The 24,786-nt window shown below is 45.0% G+C and overlaps 1 protein-coding gene across 1 annotated transcript; it reads right to left on the bottom strand.

Annotated features, from left to right (window-relative positions):
* Positions 1-1,083: 1,083 nt before the first annotated feature.
* Positions 1,084-24,314, bottom strand: RpS3A (ribosomal protein S3A). Its single transcript, XM_075688313.1, has 7 exons — positions 24,156-24,314; positions 23,848-23,951; positions 23,332-23,519; positions 11,634-11,759; positions 11,206-11,288; positions 5,127-5,236; positions 1,084-1,254 (listed from the first exon to the last, which is right to left on the bottom strand). The coding sequence occupies exons 1-7, from the start codon at positions 24,215-24,217 to the stop codon at positions 1,115-1,117; spliced, it is 813 nt and encodes a 270-aa protein (XP_075544428.1). The 5' UTR covers positions 24,218-24,314; the 3' UTR covers positions 1,084-1,114.
* Between the last annotated feature and the right edge of the window lie 472 nt (positions 24,315-24,786).

Genomic DNA, 24,786 nt, shown 5'->3' with positions numbered 1-24,786 from the left:
CACCTGACAGGAGTCTAAAGGCAGCGCACTACCACTCTTAAAAGTAATAGAAACTTGAAAGAGCATGCAGTTTGAAACTTTACACAAAAGTAGGCACAAACCCTGGTCATCCCATGCCAGTAAGAGTTAGGTGCACCAAAATTTTAGCACACAAGCATTTTTGCATTCTGCCTTTTATGGCCACGAATCAAACCCAAAACCTTTTGCTCAGAAACATCCCTCGGGCTTGGTGAAATAAGTCTGTAGGTGGCATACGCCGCTGTCTCAACCAAGTTGTGCTGTCTACCACCTAAATATGGTTGTACGAGGTGTGTGAAGCTCGCGAGCAGATCGCAAAGTCTCCTTTCTCTCAAACACTCTTTTCAACAGAAGGCCCTGCCCTCACTCTAGACACTATTTTGTCATTCCATTAGATGGCTGCTATTAGCTGACAGCAGACATCAAGTTGTCTGCTACATGGCGTAGATACCACGGCCGTCACGAGTTCACTGGCTCAGCGCACTGTGGCTCGCCTAAGGATAACCGTGTTTGGCTTATGTTTAGCGCTTCGTAGGCACCAAAGGTGTAAGTCCTGGCGTCTACGTTAACATCCAGAATGAAATTTGAACTGGGTACCACGGTGACACTTAGAAGGCAGAGCTTTGTGTGCACGCCCCATTGCAGCAGTCTTCACACTACAGGGCACTGAAGGGACGGGAGCACAGTGAAGGTAGTGTTCGATTGCGAATAATCCAGTTTCTGCTGAACACATACTTTTTGTGGCCAACTGCTTCTGAAATAGCCTATTTTCACTTCAAATGCCTTTCTCCACTTCGATAAAAAGTGGTTCAGGGCCCCCTTAAGGGTTTTAGCCCTCTGCTTTAAGACATGGTACAAGCGATTCCACAATTCAGTTTGACTGCCTGGGGTATAACATGCCCCTGATACTCTGTATGTTTCTGCATACTGCAGTTGGGATTCAAATTCATGACGCAAGTAAAAGTGTGGCAGCCATACACTGCCCATGAGTTGCACCGGCAAGGCTAACTTTTAGTCCTTTTGCAGTGACTATTTCTGAAATCCCAAAGCGAACAGATTGAAAGCTGTGTGTTCATGGTCATTTATTCAAATGTGCTCAGACTGTTTCAAGCACAGGGGGCTCATAGCCCTCTGGTCTATCCACTTTCACGCCTTCTTCGCCTTTGGCGGCAGATGCAGTTGCACTAGCACCACCTTTGCCAGAACCTTCTCCGTGCAATTCCAGGAGCTTGCCCACTGTAAATAAAGCAAGCAAATGTCAATGAAAATGCAATGCACCGGACAAAACTTAATACAAATTATTCCACAGTAAAATAAATACTAGATGCTTAGCAAACAGCATAGCATTACTTTCTAGTAGTTGGCACTTTCTTGCAAAATTGCATAGAGAAAGAACTGGTGCCACTACCTAGCAAGTTCCCTAATGAGTGCTGTGCCATCTTGGGAATGCTGGTATGCACATAATTTCCTACAAATATTACTATAGGGAACTCTGGCACTTATATCTACAGGAGTTGCAAGTATGGTGATTCGGTCAACATGCGAATAATGGGCAGTACATGAATTTGCCTAAACTGTATCCTTATGGCTTCAAACGGCTTCACAACTTTGTAAAACTGATTATATTCAACAAAACATTGTGCTACAATTGCCACATGTGCGAAGTCTGATTGTCTCCTGCACTTACAAAAATATTATTCTGCTATGAAATTTGTCCAACAAAGGCTGATAACGCATAGTAAACAAGGCCTCTAGAACGTCTGAACCCATGAGCATGAGGATCAAACAAATCTATGTACTGACCATGGTAGCTGAATAATCGCAGCACCCCATTTGCTTCTAGAAACCTCAGTAGGAAACTACGATAATATGTGGGTTTGCAAGGCTTGTCTCAAACATTGCTTGGCTTCAAACGGTCCTTTCCACACAAATCCCGCTTTCTCAGGACGAAAATCATCACATAAGTAAGTCTGCTGTAATACATAATTCATTATTGTCTACACATATTTAATACAAAAGAGGAAACAATAGCCACACATTCTCTTTTCCACATATTCCGGCACTAGCTCATTTAATTGCCACCCTCATTGAACACTTAAAACTGTTTAAAGTCTCCCAGTACTGTGTCTGTTCATTTACGTGTTAAAATAGCAACACTGACTTTGTGGAACTAGTATTCTTGCATAACAAACCGCACATGCAGCCTTCACAACTTAGCGGCTTGGGTGTGACCATTGACTGCTGCTAGTTCCCATTTCGAAGAGGCACCGGCAACATATTAAAAACAAAAATAACGCTATTTCTGCATGAATGCGAAGTCCGAATTATGAAACTGCGCACTGTAAAGTGTCTCAAAATTTTGGTTGTCCTTATAGAGTTTAGGGCCAATGGCAGTGCCATGAAGCTGTAAGAATAAATGGTTGATGATTGCACTTACAAATGCCGTTGACACTGTTTCTAGATAGATTTTTTAAGAAGTATTAACCAGAACCATATAAAATATCCTTGCAAAGACTGTTAATAGCTAGTAACAAGACTGTGGCATGGCTGCGACTCACTTGAGGTAACCCTTCATGAGGAAGCCTCAAAGCTGAATACACCTGTCCCATACACAGCTACACTGTGACCTGTTAGTCAATGACAAATAGCTGAGAGGCATGACAATAATGGAAGGCTTTTCACTTAAGCCTTCATTGACAAGTGTTGCCTGCAGACAACATACCAGAAAAAAATTTTCTTGCAGAGTTTTGCTATTGAGTACGGAGTTTCTGGCTAAATGTCTTCGGCCAACAATGAATGACAAGTAGCAGGCGTCATTTGTTGGTTTAGAGCAGGAACACGGGACAAGGAAGAAGCTTGGCATGCGAATAGCACATCAGAGTAAATAGACCAATACAAGATCTCCGGCTGCAGTGGTGTCACACATGTAATGTAAAGCAAACATACACTTATGGTTCAAATATTACGAGAGCTGCCTACAAATTCTATAAACAAAATAAAAGTCACAGGTGCCTTGGGGTGAAGCCCACTTCCAGTTTTCTGCCTGGCATTGCCCACCTATTTCCGAAAAAAGTCTTCAGCAAAATATTTGTTTCCCCCGTTCAGTGATTTTGCTTCTTCTCTATAGACTGTTTCATAGGGCGAGGAAAATAGGGTGCGCGGAGAGCCTTTCCTCCTCTCTGGCTTGGGCGATCCGGCGCGGCGCTGCTTGAAAGTATTGCTGTCGCGTGCTGCGGAACGATTTTGAGATGTTTTAGATCTTACTTTGTGAAATTTACGCCATGTTCGTTCATATAAGGTCGTCAGGGAAGCCATTCGGTGCATCGGTAACTACTGTAGGCAGAAATATGTCTTGGGGGCGCAAAAATGTGACGCGCATTATCAGTCGCGTTGCGTTATGTGTTGTTTACTATTTTGCTTATATCCATTTTAATTCAACAAAGAAAAAGAAAACCAGCGTCTCTGTATTACCAGCATTAAATGGTAAATCAGCTGTCTGATCTATTGGCGTAGGGAGTAAAACATAAAACATAAGAGTGCATGCTCGTGCACGGCCAACCTAAGGTAACCACGAAACATCTGAGCGGCAGGCGCTATCAAATATTTGTGATACACCTGCATCGTTCTCACGCATTTCAAATCTAGTATGCTTGAAATTACCATATGTCTACGCTAGTCTTGCTACATGAGGCCCATGGCGCTGCTCAACACAGCGATCACTGCAGTTGGTGAGCCAGCATGATACATATATAAGCTGTGTGCTTTGACATTGCCTTTTTGGCCTGTATACATGCAGCCATAATATATGAGAGGGTTCGCTTAAAAAGAATGTGATGCCTATTTTTGAGCGCAAAATTTCCGTAATACGTGTGAGTGTGTCGTAGAGAACTGAACGAACACAATCGAAAAAAAAAAAAAAATTCGGTTATCATCCTCTTTCTCTAAAAAAGCAAGAGAAAACTGGCTAACGTCGCACAACGTTTATAAATATATAACTGCTGATGCCGTATGCTTGGACCATGCGCTATATAGAACAAAGATATCTGTAATCCAGCACCTAGCTATTGCTTAGGACACTCGCGCAGTTCGTAAACGGTCGCTTTGCTGGACAAGCCTAGTTCAGACTGTAAAGTATGCTGCTATTACTAGCTAAAACTATTTTATTTATTGGTGGAAACCTCATCCATCCAACCAAGTAGTCACACAATGTAACCTGCAGCGAACAGTTTGAACGCTTGTCAAAGTATAATAACACAGCTCCTATCGTAGCAGAATGGTACCCACGCTGTTACGATCGTCGCGTATGTTTCATGGCTCCTAAACCGCAGCTTAGAAATAGAGGATAATACTGCAATAAGGTCACATTAGCGATTAGAACATTCGGAAATACACAACTGATTTCCGAGGCTGATTGTAGGCTCCAATATGCGCGCACACATCGCGCTGCGTGTTCTGTCCACCTCAACGCCTGCAGAAACTCCGGCGATGACGCCTTATACCACTTCAGCACGTCTCAGAGAACCATTTACCACGTAGAAGACGGACGTCATATTAAACAGGCCGCGCGACCGTGAAAACAAACGCCAGAACCTACCGCTGAGTGTATACGTGCCATGCAAAAGACCGCTTTCACCCAAGCCAGTATGGCGCTGCTCATAGGCGGCGCCACTGCGTTCACAATATGGTGGTGCCTACGAAAAAAACGGTCTATAGGCTTTGCACATTTCGATGGAAAATATTTTAAGGGGGAGGGGGGGTATTTATATGTGCAGGTTAAATTCCTGAACATTCTTGTATAATGGCTGCACCTCTAAATTTGGAACCAATTATTTCAGAAAAAGCTACTGGTGCGTGGCGCCCTCCCCCCCCCCCCTTTCACATGTGCACCTTGTCAGTTACAACAGTGCAGGAGCATCTCTACCCAGTACCAATGCAGTACACTTTTTGCTTCTGCACTCACGAAATTTGGGCCCAAATTTAAGAAAAATGTGTGGCCCTTTACAAGAGAATATACGGCAGTAGAATAAACATACACCTAGATACTTAATTGGCAGCAACAAAGGACAAACATACAAACAAAAGGACAAGTTACAAGGCTGTGTACTTACATTCAAATTTAGGCTTCTTGAGCACCTTCACTTTGCGGATGAGCACATCATGCAGAGGGTAGATGTGCTGGCAGCTCTTTTCGATGTCCTTGCCAATGCTTCCAGGAATACTGTTAAAAGAAAAAGCATGCAGTGATGTCAAATATACATATAGTAAAACCCCCTTAGCTGCAACCGTTAAAAAAAAAAAGAAGCAAGAAAACTGACATATGCAGTTTCAAGATAAGCCAAATCACAACAACAAAAGCCCTCTGACTGATCATAGACCACATGGAGCCCTTCAGAAATACTGTTGGCAATATTTTTTGTCACTTTCACGTGCATCAGCACTGGAGAGGTTGGCGTCTATGGGCAACAGTGTAACTGGCACTGTGCCAAGACTGCATGCTTGGCACAAAGTCGAGACTGATCCTAATGATATACCATATTTACTTGCATAATAAACACAATGCCAAATTAGTCGCGAAAAATCAGATCACTGTTCGGAGTGCGCATTCAGTTTCGCCGCACGTAACTGGCCTAGGTCGTGCTGACTTCGCATCGCTGACGCGTTGGTTCTTTATTCTAATGTGTAACCACGAAGTGGATGAAGCATGCCAGCGAAGTGAGCGGCAGGGCAGGTGGTTCCAATGCAGAGTGAAGTTACAGTTTGCAAATCGTATAGTACATGTATTTTTACTGCAAAGATGAGTTATCTTATGCATATTTTAAATAACTACTGTCGTGCTTTTCAATTTTTGCTGTTTAGGAAATGTCTCCACGAAATCTACCCCGCATGATGCAAGCACCCCCCCCCCCAACTTTTCTTCGGTACACTGGAAAAAGAAAAGTGCATTCATTACGCGGGTATATACGGTGCTTGAATCCAGTCATTCGTGCATAACCATTTTCAAACGTCCATAAAGTTGACGCTGCTTTCTGCATCACAAATTCTGGACAATTTAACATCAAAAACAAAGTAAGGAAGAGTGCAATTGTCATGCTACAATAGACGCCTTGTGAGTGACATGGCATCTATGCCTCACTGTCGCTCGAGCATGAAGATCTCAAGCATCCTGATCAAGCTGCGATCTCGCTTAATTGCCATGGACTCACATGCTGGTTTCTTTTGGGCACAGCACTTGGGCTTATCGCACCTGCTTAAAAGTGCCGGTCATCTTGCCCAACATCACAATAAGCTGTGGCCATACTGATGTGTCACTGACAGCGTGATATTGAGATAACAGAAGTACGGTGCAAAACCTTTTCGATAAGAGGTGAAAAACACAAGGGTTGAAAATTTCGACTTAATCGATATTTAAGGGGGGACGCGGGGATCAGATCGCGAAAATCGCAAAAAATATCGATTTTTGGCAACGACGCGTTTCGGTATCTGCAATGCCTAATCTACATTGTATCAAAATGGTTTGGCTGAAAACGCACTAAAAGTGCCCGAAAAAAAATAATTTATCAGTGTATAGGGCGAGAAAGCAGCTTCAAATCGCGTAAAATCACCGCAGTTCGCGGAGCCCTAACTCGTCTTTCCCGCCACCGAGCGCCGCCATCTTGGTATCGTTCGAAAGCTCGAAGTTTCGCCGTTCCGTTTCTGAATTCTTCGGTCGTCGCCATCTTGTAACAAACACACAAACACAAAAGAAGCGCGGGTCTGCTAGAGGCTGTCACACGGGCCCTGCGATGAAAGCGGGCCTCCGATTGGTTCCCGCGCTGAAAGGCGTCTCGCCATTGGTTGCTGCTGCGGCAGCGGGCAAGCTGGCAACCACGGCCGGCCGCAGTTGTCTGCTTTGCAAACCACGCCGGCGTTGGTCTTCATTTGACACTCGCAGAATTCGGATTTCTGAAAGCTCTCAGATCAGTGATGGATCGTCGCTCGTTCGAAAAGAAATTTTTGACGAAGCACGCCTTCGGAAAACGGAAGCGCAAGCCTCCTACGGCGAGAAAAAGACTGCGGCCAGCGGGTGAAGCGGAGCACCCTACTGAACACGCGGATAACGTGCCGTGCTATCTTGCACCGCGCGATTCCAGCAGCGAAGCCGACAATCGCCCTGTGCCATCTACCCCGATAACCAAGCCACCGGAAGACGTGCCAACGGAGGCTCTCGCACCTGTGCGTACGGCCGCGTGCGTCAGCAACCGAGATCGCGTCGTTGGAGGTGACGCGGGTCGAAGATCACCATCGCCAGCAGAGACGGTGTACCCTGTTTCCGACGCATCGTGGGACAGGGACGCGCAACCTGCGAGTGAGCCCCAACCGTCAACGAGCTACAGTATGGTGACTCAAGGTTCACCAGACGAATCTTCGCCCGAACGTTGCACGATTCAGGCGCGCTTCAAGCCGCATTTCGTCTCAGCAGTGACAGCAGAAGCGCAGGCGTGCAGCGTTCGCCACTCCCTTCGCGCAGTGTCCGCAACTGAGCGGAAGTTCAGTTTGATGGACCAGCAAGGCCAAGAACAAATTTCGGCCCCTTGTGACAGTGAGTACATTATTGTGCAGTTTTCCGCGATTAACTCTTTGATCGCCAAAACTCTGTGCACAAGATGCCAACAGCGTTCTGTGAGTGTGCACTGCGATACTAGGCTCGGTCTGGCAGTGAAAATGGTGCTGTCATGCACTACTTGTGGCCCTATTGAGTCCCAGTGGTCCTCTCAAAGGAAGGAAAGTGCAAGGGTGTTTGATGTAAACATTCGCTCAATGCAAGCTGTTCAAGCAATAGGCAAAGGGCAGACAGCCCTGAACGATTTCTGGGCCACAATGAATGTGTCCCATCGTGGTTTGCACCACAAAACATTCCAGGGCCACTTGAAGGGACTGTTCAAGCCTGCTGCAGGGGAGGCTGCCAACAACATCTTTATAGATGCTGTAGCTGCTGTGAAGAAGGTGTACAGCGAGATGGAGGTTGGCTTCACTAAAAATGTGACAGTTATTTATGATGGCACTTGGCTCACGCTTGGTCACGGCTCCCACATTGGTGTTGGATGCATAACAGAATTTCATACAGGGCTTGTGCTGGACAGTGTTGTCCTGTCAAACTTCTGCCTTGGGTGTAGCCTGGGCCCAGCAGAGAGTGACCCCACATACCTTCAGTGGAGGCAGCAGCACCAGTGTCAAAAAAACACTGAAGTTGGCTCTGGGCGAATGGAAGTGGAGGCCGCATTGCAGCTTTTTGGCCGTTCATTGGCCAAGAACGACCTGCGATATACTGCAGTCATCTCTGATGGAGACAGCCGTGTTTTCCAGGCATTGCGAGACGAGCAGCCATATGGGTTTATAGCAGTCACAAAAGAAGACTGCATAAACCATGTGAAAAAAAGAATGGGCACTGGCCTTCGCTCCATTGTGAGCAAGGCCAAGAAAGGGGAACCACTTGGTGGCAAAGGTGGGCTCACACAACAGTTGATAAAAAAGCTCACCAACTACTATGGCCTGGCTATCAGCAAGAACACTAATGATGTTGCTGCAATGCAGAAAGCTGTCATGGCCACGTATTATCACGTGTCATCTACTGACAGTGACCCCCACCATGAGCTGTGCCCCCCTGGCCCTCTCAGCTGGTGTGAGCAGAGAGCAGCAGAAGCGAAAAAAGAACCACAGCCTGCTCACAAATACAAGCTTATGAGCAGAGTTTCCCAAGCCATGCTGCCTTTGTATCAACGTCTTTCAGATGTCCACTTGCTGGAGCGCTGCAAGGGTGGAAGGACCCAGAATGCAGCTGAAAGCTTGCACTCAGTTATTTGGTCAACATTGTCAAAGGATGAGCATGCCTCACGTTTTGCGGTAGAGACAGCAGTAAACGAGGCAATTTTGAAATACAATTCAGGGAGCCAAAGAGCTTACTCAGAAATGTGTGCTACCTTGGGTGTACATCCTGGTGCCCTTGCCGTCCAGAGGGCTCAAGAAAAGGATAAGGAACGCCTGAAGAAGGCATCCAAAGCCCACCAAACAAAGAAGCAAAGGTGCAAGAAGATGCCTGGCAGCAATGAATCAAAATATTACAGCCCTGGTGCTTTTTAATAAATTTGCAGTGCTTTTAAAACTTTGCAGCCAGTTTTCTCTGTTGCGTATTTTTTGTCAATGACCTCGCTCGTGGAAAGCGTAGCACAACAATGGCTGGGCCGATTTTGGTCCAGTTTGTTTTGCTGTGATCCATAAGCTGTGCTGTACTTAAAGACAGTCTTGAAATGTTTCTTTATCTTTCCATTATTTAATTATTTCACAATTACTACATGGCTCCATGCAGTGAAGCACAGTCAGGTGCGTGTTATGTTGAACAAAAAATTATTAGTGCACCAAAAAAAAATCGAACACTGTCTTGATGTAGATTAGACATTTGGGCAAACATGCAAAGTATTCCCAGCTCCCTATCATGTTTCGTTACTGTGCCAGGCTTTCCACAAGCAAGGAACTTATAAATTCTTATAAAACAAAAACTAATGAAGATATCTTTATGAAATTTTAGATTTGTCTCTTTCTAGCAGTATGCAGTGTGTGTGCCAAATTTCAGCCCTTTCTGTCAAGAAACAAGAAAGTTAGTTCCGATCCCCTCCTCCCCCCTTAAGGTATCAGAGTTCACGTTAAGAGGGTTTACTGTACTTAACACTCAAAAACTAATGCGCTGGAAGATACAGTCAACTTCCATTAGTTTAATCCTGAAGGGACAATTGAATTCATCGAGTTTCCTGGTGCATTCAATTAAACAGGCCAGACAAATATGTCCAGACACCGCTGCTTTGTTTGGTGGTATTCACCCAATTCTAACACGCACCCAGCTCTTATGATCTCAAAGTAAAAAGCAATGTGAGCCCAAATGTAACTTGCACCCTAATGTACAAGAGAAATGTAGAATGACTACTCTTCTTGCAATCGGAAAATGATAATACCTGTAAGTACCCTTTCAGGAATGCAAATTATTCTTTATGTGCATCACCATCGCTCAGCTCTGTATCACTACACAATCGCCGACCGATTTTTCGGACTCCAAAAATTTGAACATGCTCGATTATTCAGTCTGCTTCGCAGCACCGCCATTCTCGCCATAGACCATAATGTATAACAGCCGAAAGTTCGGACACCTTGCAACCTCTCGTCTGATTTTTCGGACACTCCTTGAGCCAACTCGATCGAGAGCACCATGCACAGACTCTGATCGGTAAATGGTTCGACTTGCCGAACGCCATTTTTGTTTTGAACGGAGCTTCCTTGCTGCCCCACAAAGTGGCGCTACTGCAAATCCCCGCTCATTATCATCATGTCTGCCTGGTTTGTGGCCACAGCCATTGCTATAGCAGTTCCGGTCTCACCTTAGTAAGCCATGTCAAGACAATCCAGCAGCTGATTTGTCTTCATGCACGACGTTGCGAGTAGGCGATTTTTTTCGTTTGTGCAACTGGTGCCTGCGTGACGGCACGGTGATGTTTGCTTTGTGTGCTGTGTCGAGGTTGCGGTGATCCAACGTGGCATATGGAAACATCGCATCAAGTGTAAATGCGCCGACAGTGCCCACGCAGACTGCGCTGGGGAATGCCGGCAAGCGAGTGCTGGGAGGCCTAGGATTTGTCGCCTTCCGATGTGCTCCCTACTGACACTAAAAATGTTCTGCCGAGCATTGCGATTCCGGACTGCATCTCATTTAATTGATTTTGTGCATGCAAAAGAATTGCGCAGCCGATGGAATCCATGCACACTGCGGTTGTTAAGTTGAAGCTGCCGCAAAAGCAAGCGCAGATTTCGGACTATTTCGGCACGCCTAACCCTTGACACGGTCATTGGCGCTAGAAATAAAGTTTGTTTTTCACAGCCTACTTTCTACATCATCTATTCTTTAGAGCAAGTAGTGAGTCCGAGTTCGAAGCTGCAAAGGTATGTTCTGCATTTTTTTTAATAACTGCAGTCCAGATATAGCAATTATCGGTTATAACGATCATATTTTTCGTCTTTCTCGAGATTGTTATAAGTGGACTGCACTGTATGTTGACCAATCAAATTAATATGATCCGGCAAAGGCGAATTTTGTGGTCAAGATAACTGAAGTCTTGGCCCAGCGTATCATGAAAGACGAAAAAAAAAAAAAAAAAAAAAACTTACAGCTTGTTGACGACCTCCTTGAGACTGGTGGAAGACACCTCCTGTATCATCATCTCAGTCATTTTTTTCCTGATGAGGCGTACCTGGATGAGAAATTGCAAATGCGTTAAGCACCTGTCAACCCCTTTGAGGCAGGGCCTTAGCTCGACCTAGTTCACTGGCCTAGTCAGAAATAATACCTGGAACTTTTGATATGTTAGGAAATCAATTGCTGCTTTCGACCACACTGAAACTTTCACAGAGATTGTGTTTTTATGTGCGAAAACAATCATCTGACTACAAGGCATGATATAGCGGGGTCTTTTTTTGTCCACTTGGGGCTTTTTACCATGGCCACAAAGCCACAGCTGCAGGTAGTTTGTGACATCAAAAGGTAAACAACAGTAATCTAATCAGGAGAGAGATAGAGAAAGAAAGGCACTATTAACCTGGTTGTGCTGTGCATAGCATGTCTTCTTCAGCTGGTTGGCACACTTCTTTGTGAAACCAATGCAGAACATGCGCAAGAGGTAGCCATCAGTCGTCCGCACGTCAACTGTGGCCTCAATCAAAGTCTGCGGGGAAAAAAAAAAAAAAAAACACAGTGTAAACAAACATTCTGTAATGGCAGTTTTGACAATGCAGCAGTAGCTGAAGCAGAATGCTTTCACCAGTGTCTCCTAACATGAAACCATGCTATTACAACAAATGTTTTATCCCAATGCGCCTAATGATGACAGACATGTGCAATGCACAGGGTCAGTTTGCTTTCGACAAATGCTTTAGCAAATTGTTCTTCCTGCATCGATTACCTAGTGCAAAGAGCTGGGACATCCCTTGCTACTGGCTCCTAATTGTGGTCTCTCTTCCACATACTGATCAAGCACAATGCTGCTGTTATGACAACTAGTGTTAAAATACGAAATAAAAAGCTTGGGCTTAGCATTGTTTTGGAGTGTGGTCTATGAAAGCATGTGGTAGGATCAATGGCTGACATAAAATACATGGGAGCATAAGCAACTGGAGACATACCGTATTTACTTGCATAAATGATTGCACTTGCGTAACGATCGCACCCTTGAATATTGCTGCGATGATTTTCTTTAACTCTTGAATCAATATTTTAGCCACAAGATACCTTTATTTTGTCGATACCTGCAGAATTTCAACCGAAGTTATTGTAAAAACAGCACTTTTTTCACAAAGCGCAGCTTCCATTTCACGCATCCTAGCGTGGACATCTTGGTGTGACCTGAAAGAGCGATTTTTCTTCTTAAAATTCACGTCAACTCCGGCTCCATGCTGCCATTGGCTTCCTCAAATTTCCGCACCAAAAGAGAGTCCCAGCGCGGCCCCTTATTGGTTGTATAGCGCATGTGACCTGTGCTCAGCATACGATTGGCGGGATTCCTTTTGCGTCATCTGCATCGCGCTCATCCGCGCGGTCAGCTGTGCGCCATATTGTCTGAGCACCGAGTCATTGTGAGAGAAGTGACACCATACTAAACGATGACCCGTAAGAAATTTCATACGAGGAATAAGTTTGGTGCAAAAAAGGTGCCACATGCGCTTATTGACAACTTCAAGAAACGTAGCGTGACAGATCTGGATGTCGTAGTCGTTGCGCCCCCTCCGCACCCGTGTCTGCTGACGCCGCCGATGTAGGCCTAGGCCTAACAAACCCATCGCGTGCGAAGGTCGCGTTCGTTGCAATACGAAGTTCCTGAAGCCCACAGAACTGGAAGAAGGGAAAAAAAAAAACAAACAAAGAAAAGCTAAGAAAAGCTCCAGCGGCTGTCGTCCACTCCCGCGACGGAACGGAAGTGAGATCTGAACCACTTGTTGAACCACTTGATGGGACCGTGTTTACTATAGTAAGTTTAGATGTGGTGAACATTCTGCTTGCGCGAATTAAGTGCAAGGTATGCAATGGCGAGGACGCGAAAATCGTCAGAGGTGAGCACAAATATGGACTCTCTGTTCAATTATTTCTTATGCGCGGGAACTGTGATGTGAGGTCGATGTGAAGCTCGACGCGCATACAGGGTGAACAAGAAACAAACCCCTTCACTGTGAACATTCTCGTCGCTCGCACAATGCAAGCAACGGGAAACCGGCAAACAGCGCTCAATAATGTGTTTTCCACAATGAACATTAGCCGTCGCAGACTTCACACGAAGACGTGGCAACGCTATGTGAAGGAAAAGCTGACTCCCGCCGCCGATCGTGCTGCCTGAAACGTGACAAGTGATTCTGCACGTTCGGTTTGCGACCTTTACAACGAATTGTGTCTCGACAACCCCGGGAAGCATCACAGTGTCATACAATGGGTCGTGGATGACTGGTGGACACACCTCGCACATCAGCCTCGTGATTGAACTGTCTACGGATCTTTGTTTAAATTACATTGTATTGAGTAATTTCTGCGCAGGATGCGAGACGGGTCCAAATGAAAATGATCCTGGTTTTGGAAAATATGAAGAATCACCAGTGCCCGAATACTGAGAAAAAATCGGGAGAAATGGAAGTGGAGGCCGCCGTCATTCTATTCAAGAGGTCCCAAGAACGGCACAACCTCCATTATACCGCTATATTGAATGATGGGGATAGCCGTACTTATTTTGCACTGCAAGAGGAAAATGTTTACGGTTATTTGAAAATAGACAAGGAGGACTGCGAAAACCATGCACAGAAACGCATGGGTATGGCATTGCACAACCTTGTTTCAAAAAACAAAGGTTCTGGTCTTCAGAGCCTCGGTGGAAAGGGTCGGCTCACAGCAGGCCTTATTACAAGACTAAGCTCATATTACGGATGGGCACTAAAAACACACAAGGGAGACGTGGATGACATGCACAAGGCAGTGATGGCGACTTACTATCATATCACCTCCAATGACTTTAAATCAAACCACACATTTTGCCAAACAGGCCCCAAATCGTGGTACCGTCAAAATGCCACCGAGGCTAGGAGCGAGCCAGCACCAAAGCATCCTCGCAACCTGCCCCCTCATGTCTGCCAGGACTTGCTGCCCATTTATGAGCATTTGAGTGACAAGAAGTTGCTTGAGAGTTGCCAGATGGGAAAGACCTAAAACATCAACGAGGGCCTCCACTCGTTTATCTGGTCTCTGGCACCCAAGTATCGCCATGCCTCTCTGTTCACCATACAGGCAGCTGTGGCGGAGGCAGTGCTGAAGTTTAATGCAGAGAATGTCAAAGCATCTGCATCTATAATGCAAGAGCTGAGCCTCAACTACAGCTTTACAATGTTTTTGAACAAATTGAGCTGTTTTCGTTTTTCTTGATTTTCTCAAAACAAGGTTCTTACTAACCCTGCCTGTTCAGAGCAACAATATCTTAATTTGTAGGACAGCTACAGCTGTAATTTTTTTTTTGCTACAGGCAGCTAAATGAATAAAGCTTCAAGTGCTGCAAGCATATTTTTGTTTGCTTTCTTTTCTTTTTATTATTAGCTGTGCTGTAAACATTGAACTTCAGTGAGCTGCTAAATTGCTATTTGTTGTTGGATTGGAAAACTGCTTGCAGCACTGCAATCCCTATACATTCTGCTTTCCACTCATGCAATAAATATAACTTTCTGACCAGTAAATCTTTATCTATTGTTTCACCAAAACGTGCTAATGCATTTTTATACCCGTGTCACACGGGCGTTTGGAAGGCCTTCCAACCGATAGTCAGTTGACTCAAAGGTCAAGTTCGAGCTGCTACACGGGCGGTTTCGACGGCCGCAGAGTCAATAGTCTATCGAGTCAACGGAGCACCTTATAACTCTATCGAAATCTCAATGGCCTTTGAGCAACGGAAACGGAAACAGCACGAACATGCTCTCTCGTTCACAGTGTGCTCCAACTCACGGTTAGAAAGAACAAATCAAACCAAAATACTCTAAAAATACTATATATGAGTGTTATCAATTATTCCATAAAGTATTTTTGCCACTTGATATGCGCGAACTACACACACTCTCGACAACAGCTACGTGCAGCGACGCAAATGTTGCCGCAGTTTCGCTACTCAACAACTTAAAAACTAAACATATATGTAAGGCAATGTATAAACAAACATAAAAGAAATTATAGTGCTTTTAAGTGGTTTTAATGCTGTTTAACTTTTTGTGACATGAAAACGAAAATAAAGATACGCAACGCCACACAATTTGGCGAGAAACGCCGGAACCATTCAACGGCCTTTCAAAAGTGCCGTGTAGCACTGCAACAACTCCTTTGAGTTGATAGAGTTCTGGCGTTTCGAAGGCCGTCGACTGGAAGGCCTTCCAAATGTGCCCGTGTGACATGGGTATTAGTTATCTCATTAGTTACTTGAGACATAAAAAAGTAACTGCATTTTTGAATTGAATTTGCTTAATAAATAAATTAAGAAACCTCCAGATGCCACGTCCCCCCTTAAGACAAATGCCACAGTTTCCGCAGCATGCACCGCCATGTTTCTGTCCCCTCAAAGTGGACATGGCTACATCATTGCTGCAAACTTGGTGATATTAACAATATTACTCATTACTTATGCGGAAGAAACTGTTTCAATGCATGTAATGCACTCATGAGAAGAAAAAAAATCGTGTTCGGCACATTCGGCTTGCTCTGCCGGCCGCCATTTTTTGTTTTGGTGTCCCGCACCGCTAAAGCGGCAGCCGCCTGTTTGTCGACTTGTCATCCCGCAGCAAACGCGGGATGACAAATTTTTTTTTCTTTTCTCGGGAAATTTAACCCACGTGATCACACCCAGAAATTTGCATCAATTTCTTTGACAAAAAGTGCAATCATTATGCGAGTAAATACTGTAGTTGAATGACTTGTACAATTTGTGTTCCAGCTATTATGGAAGGCAAGCCACTAAGTGTTGCATGCCTGTGGTGAGCGGGAATTGATGTAGCACAATCTTAGAACCAGCAAGAGGAAAAGGCCTCGAGCCAGAGGGTTTGTGTGCAAATGTAATCTTTTACACAGTCAAACCTAGTTATAATGAAATGGGATGCAATGAAATAACGGATATAGCCAAGTAAGAAATTTCCCTTGAAATCCTCAGATTTACATATCTAAAACTGCGTTTTAACAATGTAAAACTGTTGTGCCAATGGATATAATAAATTAGATCGGTCTGAAAAAAAAAAAAAAGACCACTGAACACCAAATACAGTCGACTCTTGTTACAACTGACCCTGACAATCCAACAAAAGATGTCCGTTTTATCCTAAGTCCGTAATATCCAAAACCACCTTACTGAAACTGGTTGCAATGGGTAACCACGTTATTGCAAAGAGTGAGTGACAGACGTCCAAAGTTAAAAAAAGAAAGAAACGAAAAGAGATTGAGAGAGAGGGGGGTCAGTTTCACCCAAGAGGCGAAGCATCGACTGCGTTAGAAAATTAGTAGACAGCTATGCAAAGTAAGAATTGTAGTTTTAGCAGCAATATAAGGTTATAAACATTTGCTTACTAACTAAACCTTTTCAGGGTCGATTTTTTTTATTGCAGATTCCAATTCTGAGGGAGCTATTTGAAAAAAAATTTACCGTAATTTTTCTAGGGTGACCGTAGCGTGAGAAAAATATTTTGTGTTGGTATATATCTACTCTGTATTCATGAATAACAGCAACAAAAAGGAAATAAGCTTATAAGAATTAAGAATTTGATCCATTGCTACACACATTTGTGGCTTAGAAAATGTGCACACGAGAATATTTCTCAAGTTTCAAATGTTCCTGCTCTCACAATAATATTTATGTCCACAGCGTAACCAAACTGCGTAGGTGAGTGCACTGAAGAAAACTGTGTGGTCGTGTGCTTGTCAAAAAAGCAAAGCATGTGACAAAGTTCCGCTAATCAGCATTATATCGCCAACCAGAGGCAATTAGATTTCGCGAGTCCCCAACTCCCCAAAGGAAACGCATGCACGGCGGCACCCTCCCTATGATCACCCCTGTAAGTGATTAGTAACAATATGCCACCAGTTTTGCAAGCGCAAGAAGCCGAAACTGCCTGCGGAACTAAACCCAAACCGCCGCCTGCCCGCGCGCCAATGCACGAGCGGTAGTATATGGACGCGCCAGAGCAAACTAGCTCTAAAACAAACCGTGCAACGAAAACCATGAGGGAGGCGCGAGAGAAAAATTTCCTGTATTCCCACATAGTGGCAGCACATGGCAGGAAAGAAAAAAATTAGGAAATTGGCGCGCTTTTTAAACGTACAGACGGCACCTTAAATATACGGCATTGATCATTTTGGACTTGTTTGCGGCGCCCTATATTTAGGTCATTGACCCTGAAAGTGTTAACAAGCACGCCGTCATGCACGCCCATGTAAACGTGAACACATCTCACTTAATGAATGCGGAAAGTTGCTGTCAAAACTTTGGAGTGAGAAATCGCAGCAGCGATCAAATTGACCTTTGTGCATCTTTTGCATCAACCTGAACAAAATGTCAAAAGCAAAGTGCATATGAAGCTACCGGCACTACATGCACTCTACAAACAACGCAGATCGCTTCCAAAATGAGGCCCACGTGGGCGCGCACCTTTGTCTAGATCACAGATCGCTTCCAAGATGCGGTGCCCACTTGGCCCTGTTGTAAGCAGCCACCACTGCATTAGAGCCCCACTCCCTCACGCGAGATGTTGACCTACGATCGTCGACCGACACTCGCAAGTCAGTTGCCAGCATGTGATGACACGGCAAAAGTACATTTTATACGCCAGATTTTTACAAAAATTGCCGGTAATTTCATCCGCTGTAGCCAATAGTCTGATGTAGTGTGGGCTATTAAAAGTGAACTTCGTTGCATTATTAATATAAGTAGAGCAATCCAAGCATGAAATATGACTAGTTATATCCGCGAGCCTGTTGTATGCAGGTCCATTATAATGAGCATCGACTGTATATCGCTTTCAGTGTGGTTTGGGACACATTTGGAACAGAAGTGTGAAACTTGTGTTCAAATGTTGAATACACAGTCGAGCAACACCGGTACTCCTCACCCATTTGTGTAATGAGTGGCACAATATCAGCATCACACTTCTGACTACGGCGCCGCATAGGCTGGTGTCACAATGAGAGAGGCTCGTCAGTCACTACAGACGTGCTAAATGGAAAGCGGAAACCAGATACTGTCAGACTGGTATAAAAGGCAATCAAGCCAGTGACTAAGTTGTGTGTTGTGCACGCTAATGATTCTTTTGCCATTAAAACTTCATCACATGCATGGCTGTGTAGGAGTCTCGCTGGCTGCAGTGATGCAGTCTACTACGCATGTTTAAAGTTGTGCACCCCATTGGGCATACATCGCAGTAAATGACAGTAATGGATATAAGCAACTAACTTTGGCTCCCCATGCAACATCGTTCTAATGAGGTTTTACTGCAGTGGCATACTATAATTGAAAATTCCAGCATTAATTTGGCATTTCTGCGATCTACTTGTGCCCTCACAGAATCTCAAGAGATTCAGAAAAAGGGTATCTGTTGCAACCTGTTTTCAATGTAGAGAATCCGGATGATGCATCATATTATGGAGGACCTTCCATTACATCTTTATTTCTGCCAATACAGTAAAATCAAGGCGATTAAAAAAAGCATATGTGACTGGTGTCGACGTGACGGCACAGTGATGTTTGCTTTGTGTACTGTGTCGAGATTGCGGTGATCTAACGCGGCATACGGAAACATTGCGTCAAGTGTCTAATTGCGCCGACAGTGCCCACGCAGACTGCGCTGGGGAATGCCGGCAAGCGGGTGCTGGGAGGCCTAAGATTTGTCGCCTTCCGATGTGCTCCCTACTGACACCGAAAAAGTTCTGCCGAGCATTGCGATTCCGGACACTGTCTCATTGGACAGTTTCACAGGTGCCGACACTGCTGTACTGACATTTGCAGAACTCGACGACAGCGAGATCATTCATCAGGTTTCTGCTGCACCGCCGGACGATGACTCCAAGTCGGAAGACGACGCACCATGTACTACGCTGCCGTCACATGCGGAGCATGTACAAGCAGTGACTGTGCAATGGCGCAGTCATGTTTTCTTCAAGCCTACTGCTGAGCCCGAATAAGTGCGTGGAAATAAAGGATTTCTTTTTTTTTTTCTTGATCTGCTTTTTCAGACACCAGTTTATTCGGACATTTCTGCAGTCGCCGTGAGGTCCGAATAAATGGTCAGCGACTGTATCAGTTTCAGCCAGGTTTCTCTGCACCTATTAACGGTGCACCCTGCATCCGTGTGCTCGAATGAATGGGCTGCAAGGCAAGGCGCCGTCGTGGTGCAGTGCACCCTTGCAGTGAGTGGGTGCAGCTTGGCACACCATAGGTTTGTCCGACTCAGAAAAAGGTGCACGGCACCATACACAAAGTGCACGTGGCGCTAGTTATGGTGTGCTGGCCTGCACCCACTCACTGCAAGGTCCAAGTGTGCACTGCATCGCAGCAGCACCTTGCCTCGCACCCTGTGCAATCGAGCACGGGGGTGCAGGGTGTACCGCTGCACCTCAAGAAATCGAAGGCCTAGGTGCAGCGCCTCTGCGCCTAGGCCTCTGCACCTATTCATTGTGAATAGGGGCAGAGAAACTTGGCTGTATCGAATAGACCTTATAACTGGCACCACCTGCACCTTTTTGTCTGTGGTGCCATGCAAAATGCTTGCTTGCTTGCACGTCGCCAAAATGATTATGTGAATTCACGTGAAAACGCACAGGGCGCTTGGATGCCATTGTTCCCATCTCTGAGGCTTGCTGTTCTGACGGGCTGTCAAATGGGGACGACGCACTGCCATGATTGAATGACAGAAAGTGGAAACACTACACCAATACGTATGCAATAAGTTGGTATGGTTTATGCAGATAGAAAACACATTATGTTCAATGGCCGCCGAGTCGGGGATTTGACTAATACTTTTAAAATGAAACTAATGTTTCAGCGGGTACGGTTTAACGAGGTTTTACTGTATAAGGATATTTTCTTATTGTTTCACAGCCTCCTTGTTTTCATTCCACGGCTTCTTTACGTTGGCGTTTCAGCAACCATCTGCGCATCAGCGCTTCCGAGGGTGTCTCGTTTCTGTTTCGCCTGACGGGTAGTTTGTTGCGCTCATAGATACTGACGTGTACCTGGTTTCTAATCTTTCAAAGTCACCGCTAGATGGTCGCTCGTCTACTGCTCAGAGGGGTTCACAGGCAGGCCCTGATATATACAAGCGATGCTGCTATGCCTGCATTTCTTTTCTCGGGACTCGGCTCATGAAAACTGATTGCCCCTAGTTGGTGACAAAACAAAGGATTACTACAAGTTTCGAACTCGTTTGGTTTTTCTGATGGGCACAAAGCCATCGAGTTTTGTTGCGAGTGCTCACATACACAGTTCGATCACCCTATGAGCAGCCATTCCTCAGATGTGGACTACTACGCAAGTGCTGAATCAAAATATTTCAGTGTATCTGATTTTTTATTCTTATATAAGTATTTATGGAAGCCGATCTGTATTCATTAACAAACAATGCATGTCTACCTGCAGAAAATGTGTCACTTTATGGTCACTCTAAAAAAATTGCAGTAAATCTTTTAGTACATCAGTCTGATTTAAAAAGAGAGAAAGAAGAGGGAAAAAAGAACGACGATGGGGAGTCACATTTGGCGAAAAAAAATGTATCTTCAAAGGGTTAAAAATCAATATTCACCTAGAAGTTTATATGCCCTCATGAATAGTGATATGTAAAACTAAGCATGCTGTAGTGCCGTTAGCTTAGAAGGTGAGAACTGGCCAGAATGTGTTGCAAGACATTGATAGAAATGAAATGATCATGATTTATAGTTATAGAATTCAACACACTGTTCACAATTTAAGTACGAATTATTTTTAATTGGCAGTGAAAGCTTCAGCAACCAGTAAGTGGCGTGGCCTGGCAATTACAGCTTGGCACTTCGGATGTAGCATATGAGATTACTTTAGATAATTCGGCTGTTATTAAGTACAGCATACTTAGCGCTTAAAATTGCAGTTTGTATGTGTACTGCTAAGAATGTGCGCCCTAAGAGTGACGCTGCCTTCGTGGTAACAAGTGGAGCGGCAGAGCTGTTCGATGCATCGCAGCGCACGAGGGCTCTTGCATGTGCGATAGTCTACAAGTTCGTACACCGAGTTCTGTGGTCTCGAGATCAAAACGCTATAGACGAATTGTGCCATGGGTGTCAGCACTGCAATAATACACAGCACTAATGGCATATCCTACCACTTAACTTGGCTTGCCTAAAAAACCTGGCACATGCACCCAGCAAAAGCATGGCCTTTCAGATCAGTTTTACGGAAGGAGCCGTCGCTGGGGCTTAGTTTCAAAAACCACCTATTATTGTAAAAATAATTCAATGCTTTATAAAACATGAGCTGCAAACAAATGGGCTTGATAAACAAAATATTAATTTTGTACAGCTTAAGCCGCACTCACAGTTTCCCGCCAATGTCGGCGTATAATGGCTATCGTGCACAACTATATCCTCAATCCAGATAGAAAACTTCTGATTAACGTTTCACAGCATTTTCCACATTAGCACTAAGATTGGACACTCACACCAATAAGCTTTCCATTGCTCTAAGAGCAGATACCATAAAAAAAGGTTGTCAGTCCCTTTTAAGCTTGCTGCTGCCTCTTACAACGTTGCAATAGACCATAGTGACTTCAGCCATTGCATGTCAAAAGCCCAGAAGCAAAATTACACCTGCCATGTTGAAGCCATTGTAGTGCCAACCCAAGTAACCACATTTTACAAGAGCAATGTTTGAAATACTTTGATTATACCGCACTATCCAAGCTGTATCGATGAGCACACATTAAATAATTATTGACATCAAGGCAAATGACGCTAGGTTTGTCCGTGTGGCATCACGCAAATGATGTTAAAACTTGAGGCATTAGAAAGTTAATGTCATTTCCTGTGCCTGTGTGACCTGTATCCTTCAGCCATCCGTGGCTGAAACACACAAGTCAGGTCATGCCTCCCAGAGTCCCTTATGAAGTGATACATGATTCATGCAGGTAGGGACCACATAGTAGAAAACACCATGCTATGCCTAGCTTTTTCCATTGAGGATGGCCAGCACAGACACAGTGAAAGAGGTTTTATTTGTTCAGCCACTACATAAACTGCAATGTTTGCCTGCTAGGCACACAGAGGGTCAGGACATCCAAATGAACACCAAATCCTGGTCCACAATGTCTGCTACATTGTTATGGATTACAGGCCATGCATGAAGCATGCTGTCCTTTGTGGCACAACTCAATCTACATGCACAGAAGCTCTACTAGAGAGTTGGAGCATGAATGCGAAATATTTAGCACAGCAAAGTACCTCGCAGCAAGAAACCTATAACGACTTGCCCACTTGGCAGTACACTCAAACGCGCACATTCTTGAAACCATGAAGGATGTGAAATGTCTTCTGGACACCATAGGTACGTTCAATTCACCTTCACCATCTGAACCAGTTCACGAGGTGTCACACCCTGCCATTTGTTTCAGGGGTGCAGCAATGGCGCCCTCTGAACCATGTCGTTCCATTTTAAAAGTTTCAGGAGAGGTGCAGGGCTGGTTTACGATTTTGCTGCACCTTCCCTACTGTCGGTGCCAACTTGGTGCAGGCATACAGGTGCAAAGCAGCAGTGCAGCAGACGACGTAGCACCCGACCACAAGCACCATTGAAACCCCACTTACGTGCGCGCCTGCTGTGTCTATGCAGGCGCAGGTGTACTAATACACCTCAGAAGCCGATCATACCAGCAGTTCAGGACCTCTCAAACTTACGCACCCTGTGCACATTAGTCTGACAAACCATAAGGCCTGCACTGCAGAAATAAAGCTGCACAATTTTTGAACTTCTTGTGAACCACCATGAACTGGTTCACAATGGTGCAGGAAAATCGAACGGACCTCATAGCTCCCAATAGCTGTACTAGTCTGACGGAAACTGGTCATGAGTGTCTACGTGTGCTAGGAGCAACTGATCACGAGAAACAATTTTTGTTTCAACGAATGTATCACTCTGGACAAGACAAGTTATTCTAAATAAATCTGATATGAGAAGCCTATTCCTCTGATTTCCACAGTGCACATGGCACACCGATCGTACACACCTGCCATTTCTTGACCATGGAACGAAGCTTGTCAGTGGTCAGGTCCATTCCATGGAAGTTGGTCAACACATTGCGCCCCTGCACTTCCTCGGCGATGAGGCGGAATTTCCGGAAAGCGTCCTCTCCGTTTGTCAAATCGGCTTGCGAGACTTCGAACACACGTCCCTTCAGCCCTTCAGACGCAATCTCTGCAATAAGAAAATTCCAGCATGCGTCTCAGAAACTACGCGGATTAGAACAGTTAGGTTCAATTTCCAATCATCAAGAGCACGTTCAATCTTTTATATAGCTTGAATTATAACTTAGAGGAGCAATTCGTGTTCCAGCTATTTTGGAAGGCAGGCACCAAGATGCTGCATGCCTGTGGTGAGCAGGAATTTATGTAGCACAATCTTAGAACCAGCAAGAGGAAAAGGCCTCGAGCCAGAGGGTTCATGTGCAAGTATCGAATGTATCACACACCGATCATGATTACAAAGAGGACAAGTAGCAACAAGATGGCATGGTTTCACTCACTTGTGCCTTGCGTGCGGTTGACAAAAGTTTTGCCGATGTTCCTGACGGCGTACATGGCCGGCGCCTTGACATCGTACCAATCTTTGCGCGTGAACGGGTCAACACTGCAAACATGAAATACAGAATTCAAGTGCTACATCTCAAACGAGTTATGAGCTGACCATGGCGGTAACATGCACCGGGTACCAGCCACACCGCAACGGCATCGAGTTCAATCCACTCGAACTGTCACCTATTCCGAGCACTGCTCTGTGTAGGCGGTACACGGAATAACCCATTAATGCAACAGAGATGATATTTCCACTTACATCTTCTTCTTCACACCCTTCTTCCCGCCTTTAGACAGGCCCTTATTTTTACCGACGGCCATCTCTACTATGGCGAAGATGAAAAAGACCGGAACCTGGCTAGCTACTCTCGAAGCAGACTGCAGACCAACTAAAGGCAAACTAGAGTGTACTAGACAACGGTCAAGTGGACCGAACGGCGCTTTTCCGCTGAGGCGCGGCGTGTGGAAAAATTTTGCGAGGGCGCTGCGAGCGAACCAAATATAGTGTTCCTGTATATGCTCCTGCGGGAGCATATACAGGAACACTAACCAAATTGAGGCCAGGACGCGCTTCACGGCAGTTTTAACGTAATTTCGCTGCGGGCGCTGAGACCGATTGCGCACCTACGTTCGTATAATGGTGCTTTATTTCAACTGCAAGTTTATATTGACACCTTTCTGCTGCGTATACACATTTGACCCATGGGTTACACAACATGACGTCTTCAATTTTGCTGTCGTTGACAGGTGCGTCGTCTGCTAGCGAGTGCGCGTTTGTTGCGTGGGCGATGGCGGAAGCGCAGTTTTCATCGCAGAGTCTGTGCAGTAAAACTTTTATAGTTTTACTTGCGTTGGTGCGCCCGCGACTCTTGCCGGCTGGTAATAATTGT

The sequence above is a fragment of the Dermacentor variabilis genome, chromosome 4 (assembly GCF_050947875.1).
Source record: "Dermacentor variabilis isolate Ectoservices chromosome 4, ASM5094787v1, whole genome shotgun sequence".
In the NCBI taxonomy this organism is placed as follows: domain Eukaryota; kingdom Metazoa; phylum Arthropoda; class Arachnida; order Ixodida; family Ixodidae; genus Dermacentor; species Dermacentor variabilis.
This window is presented reverse-complemented; position numbering and strand designations above follow the sequence as displayed.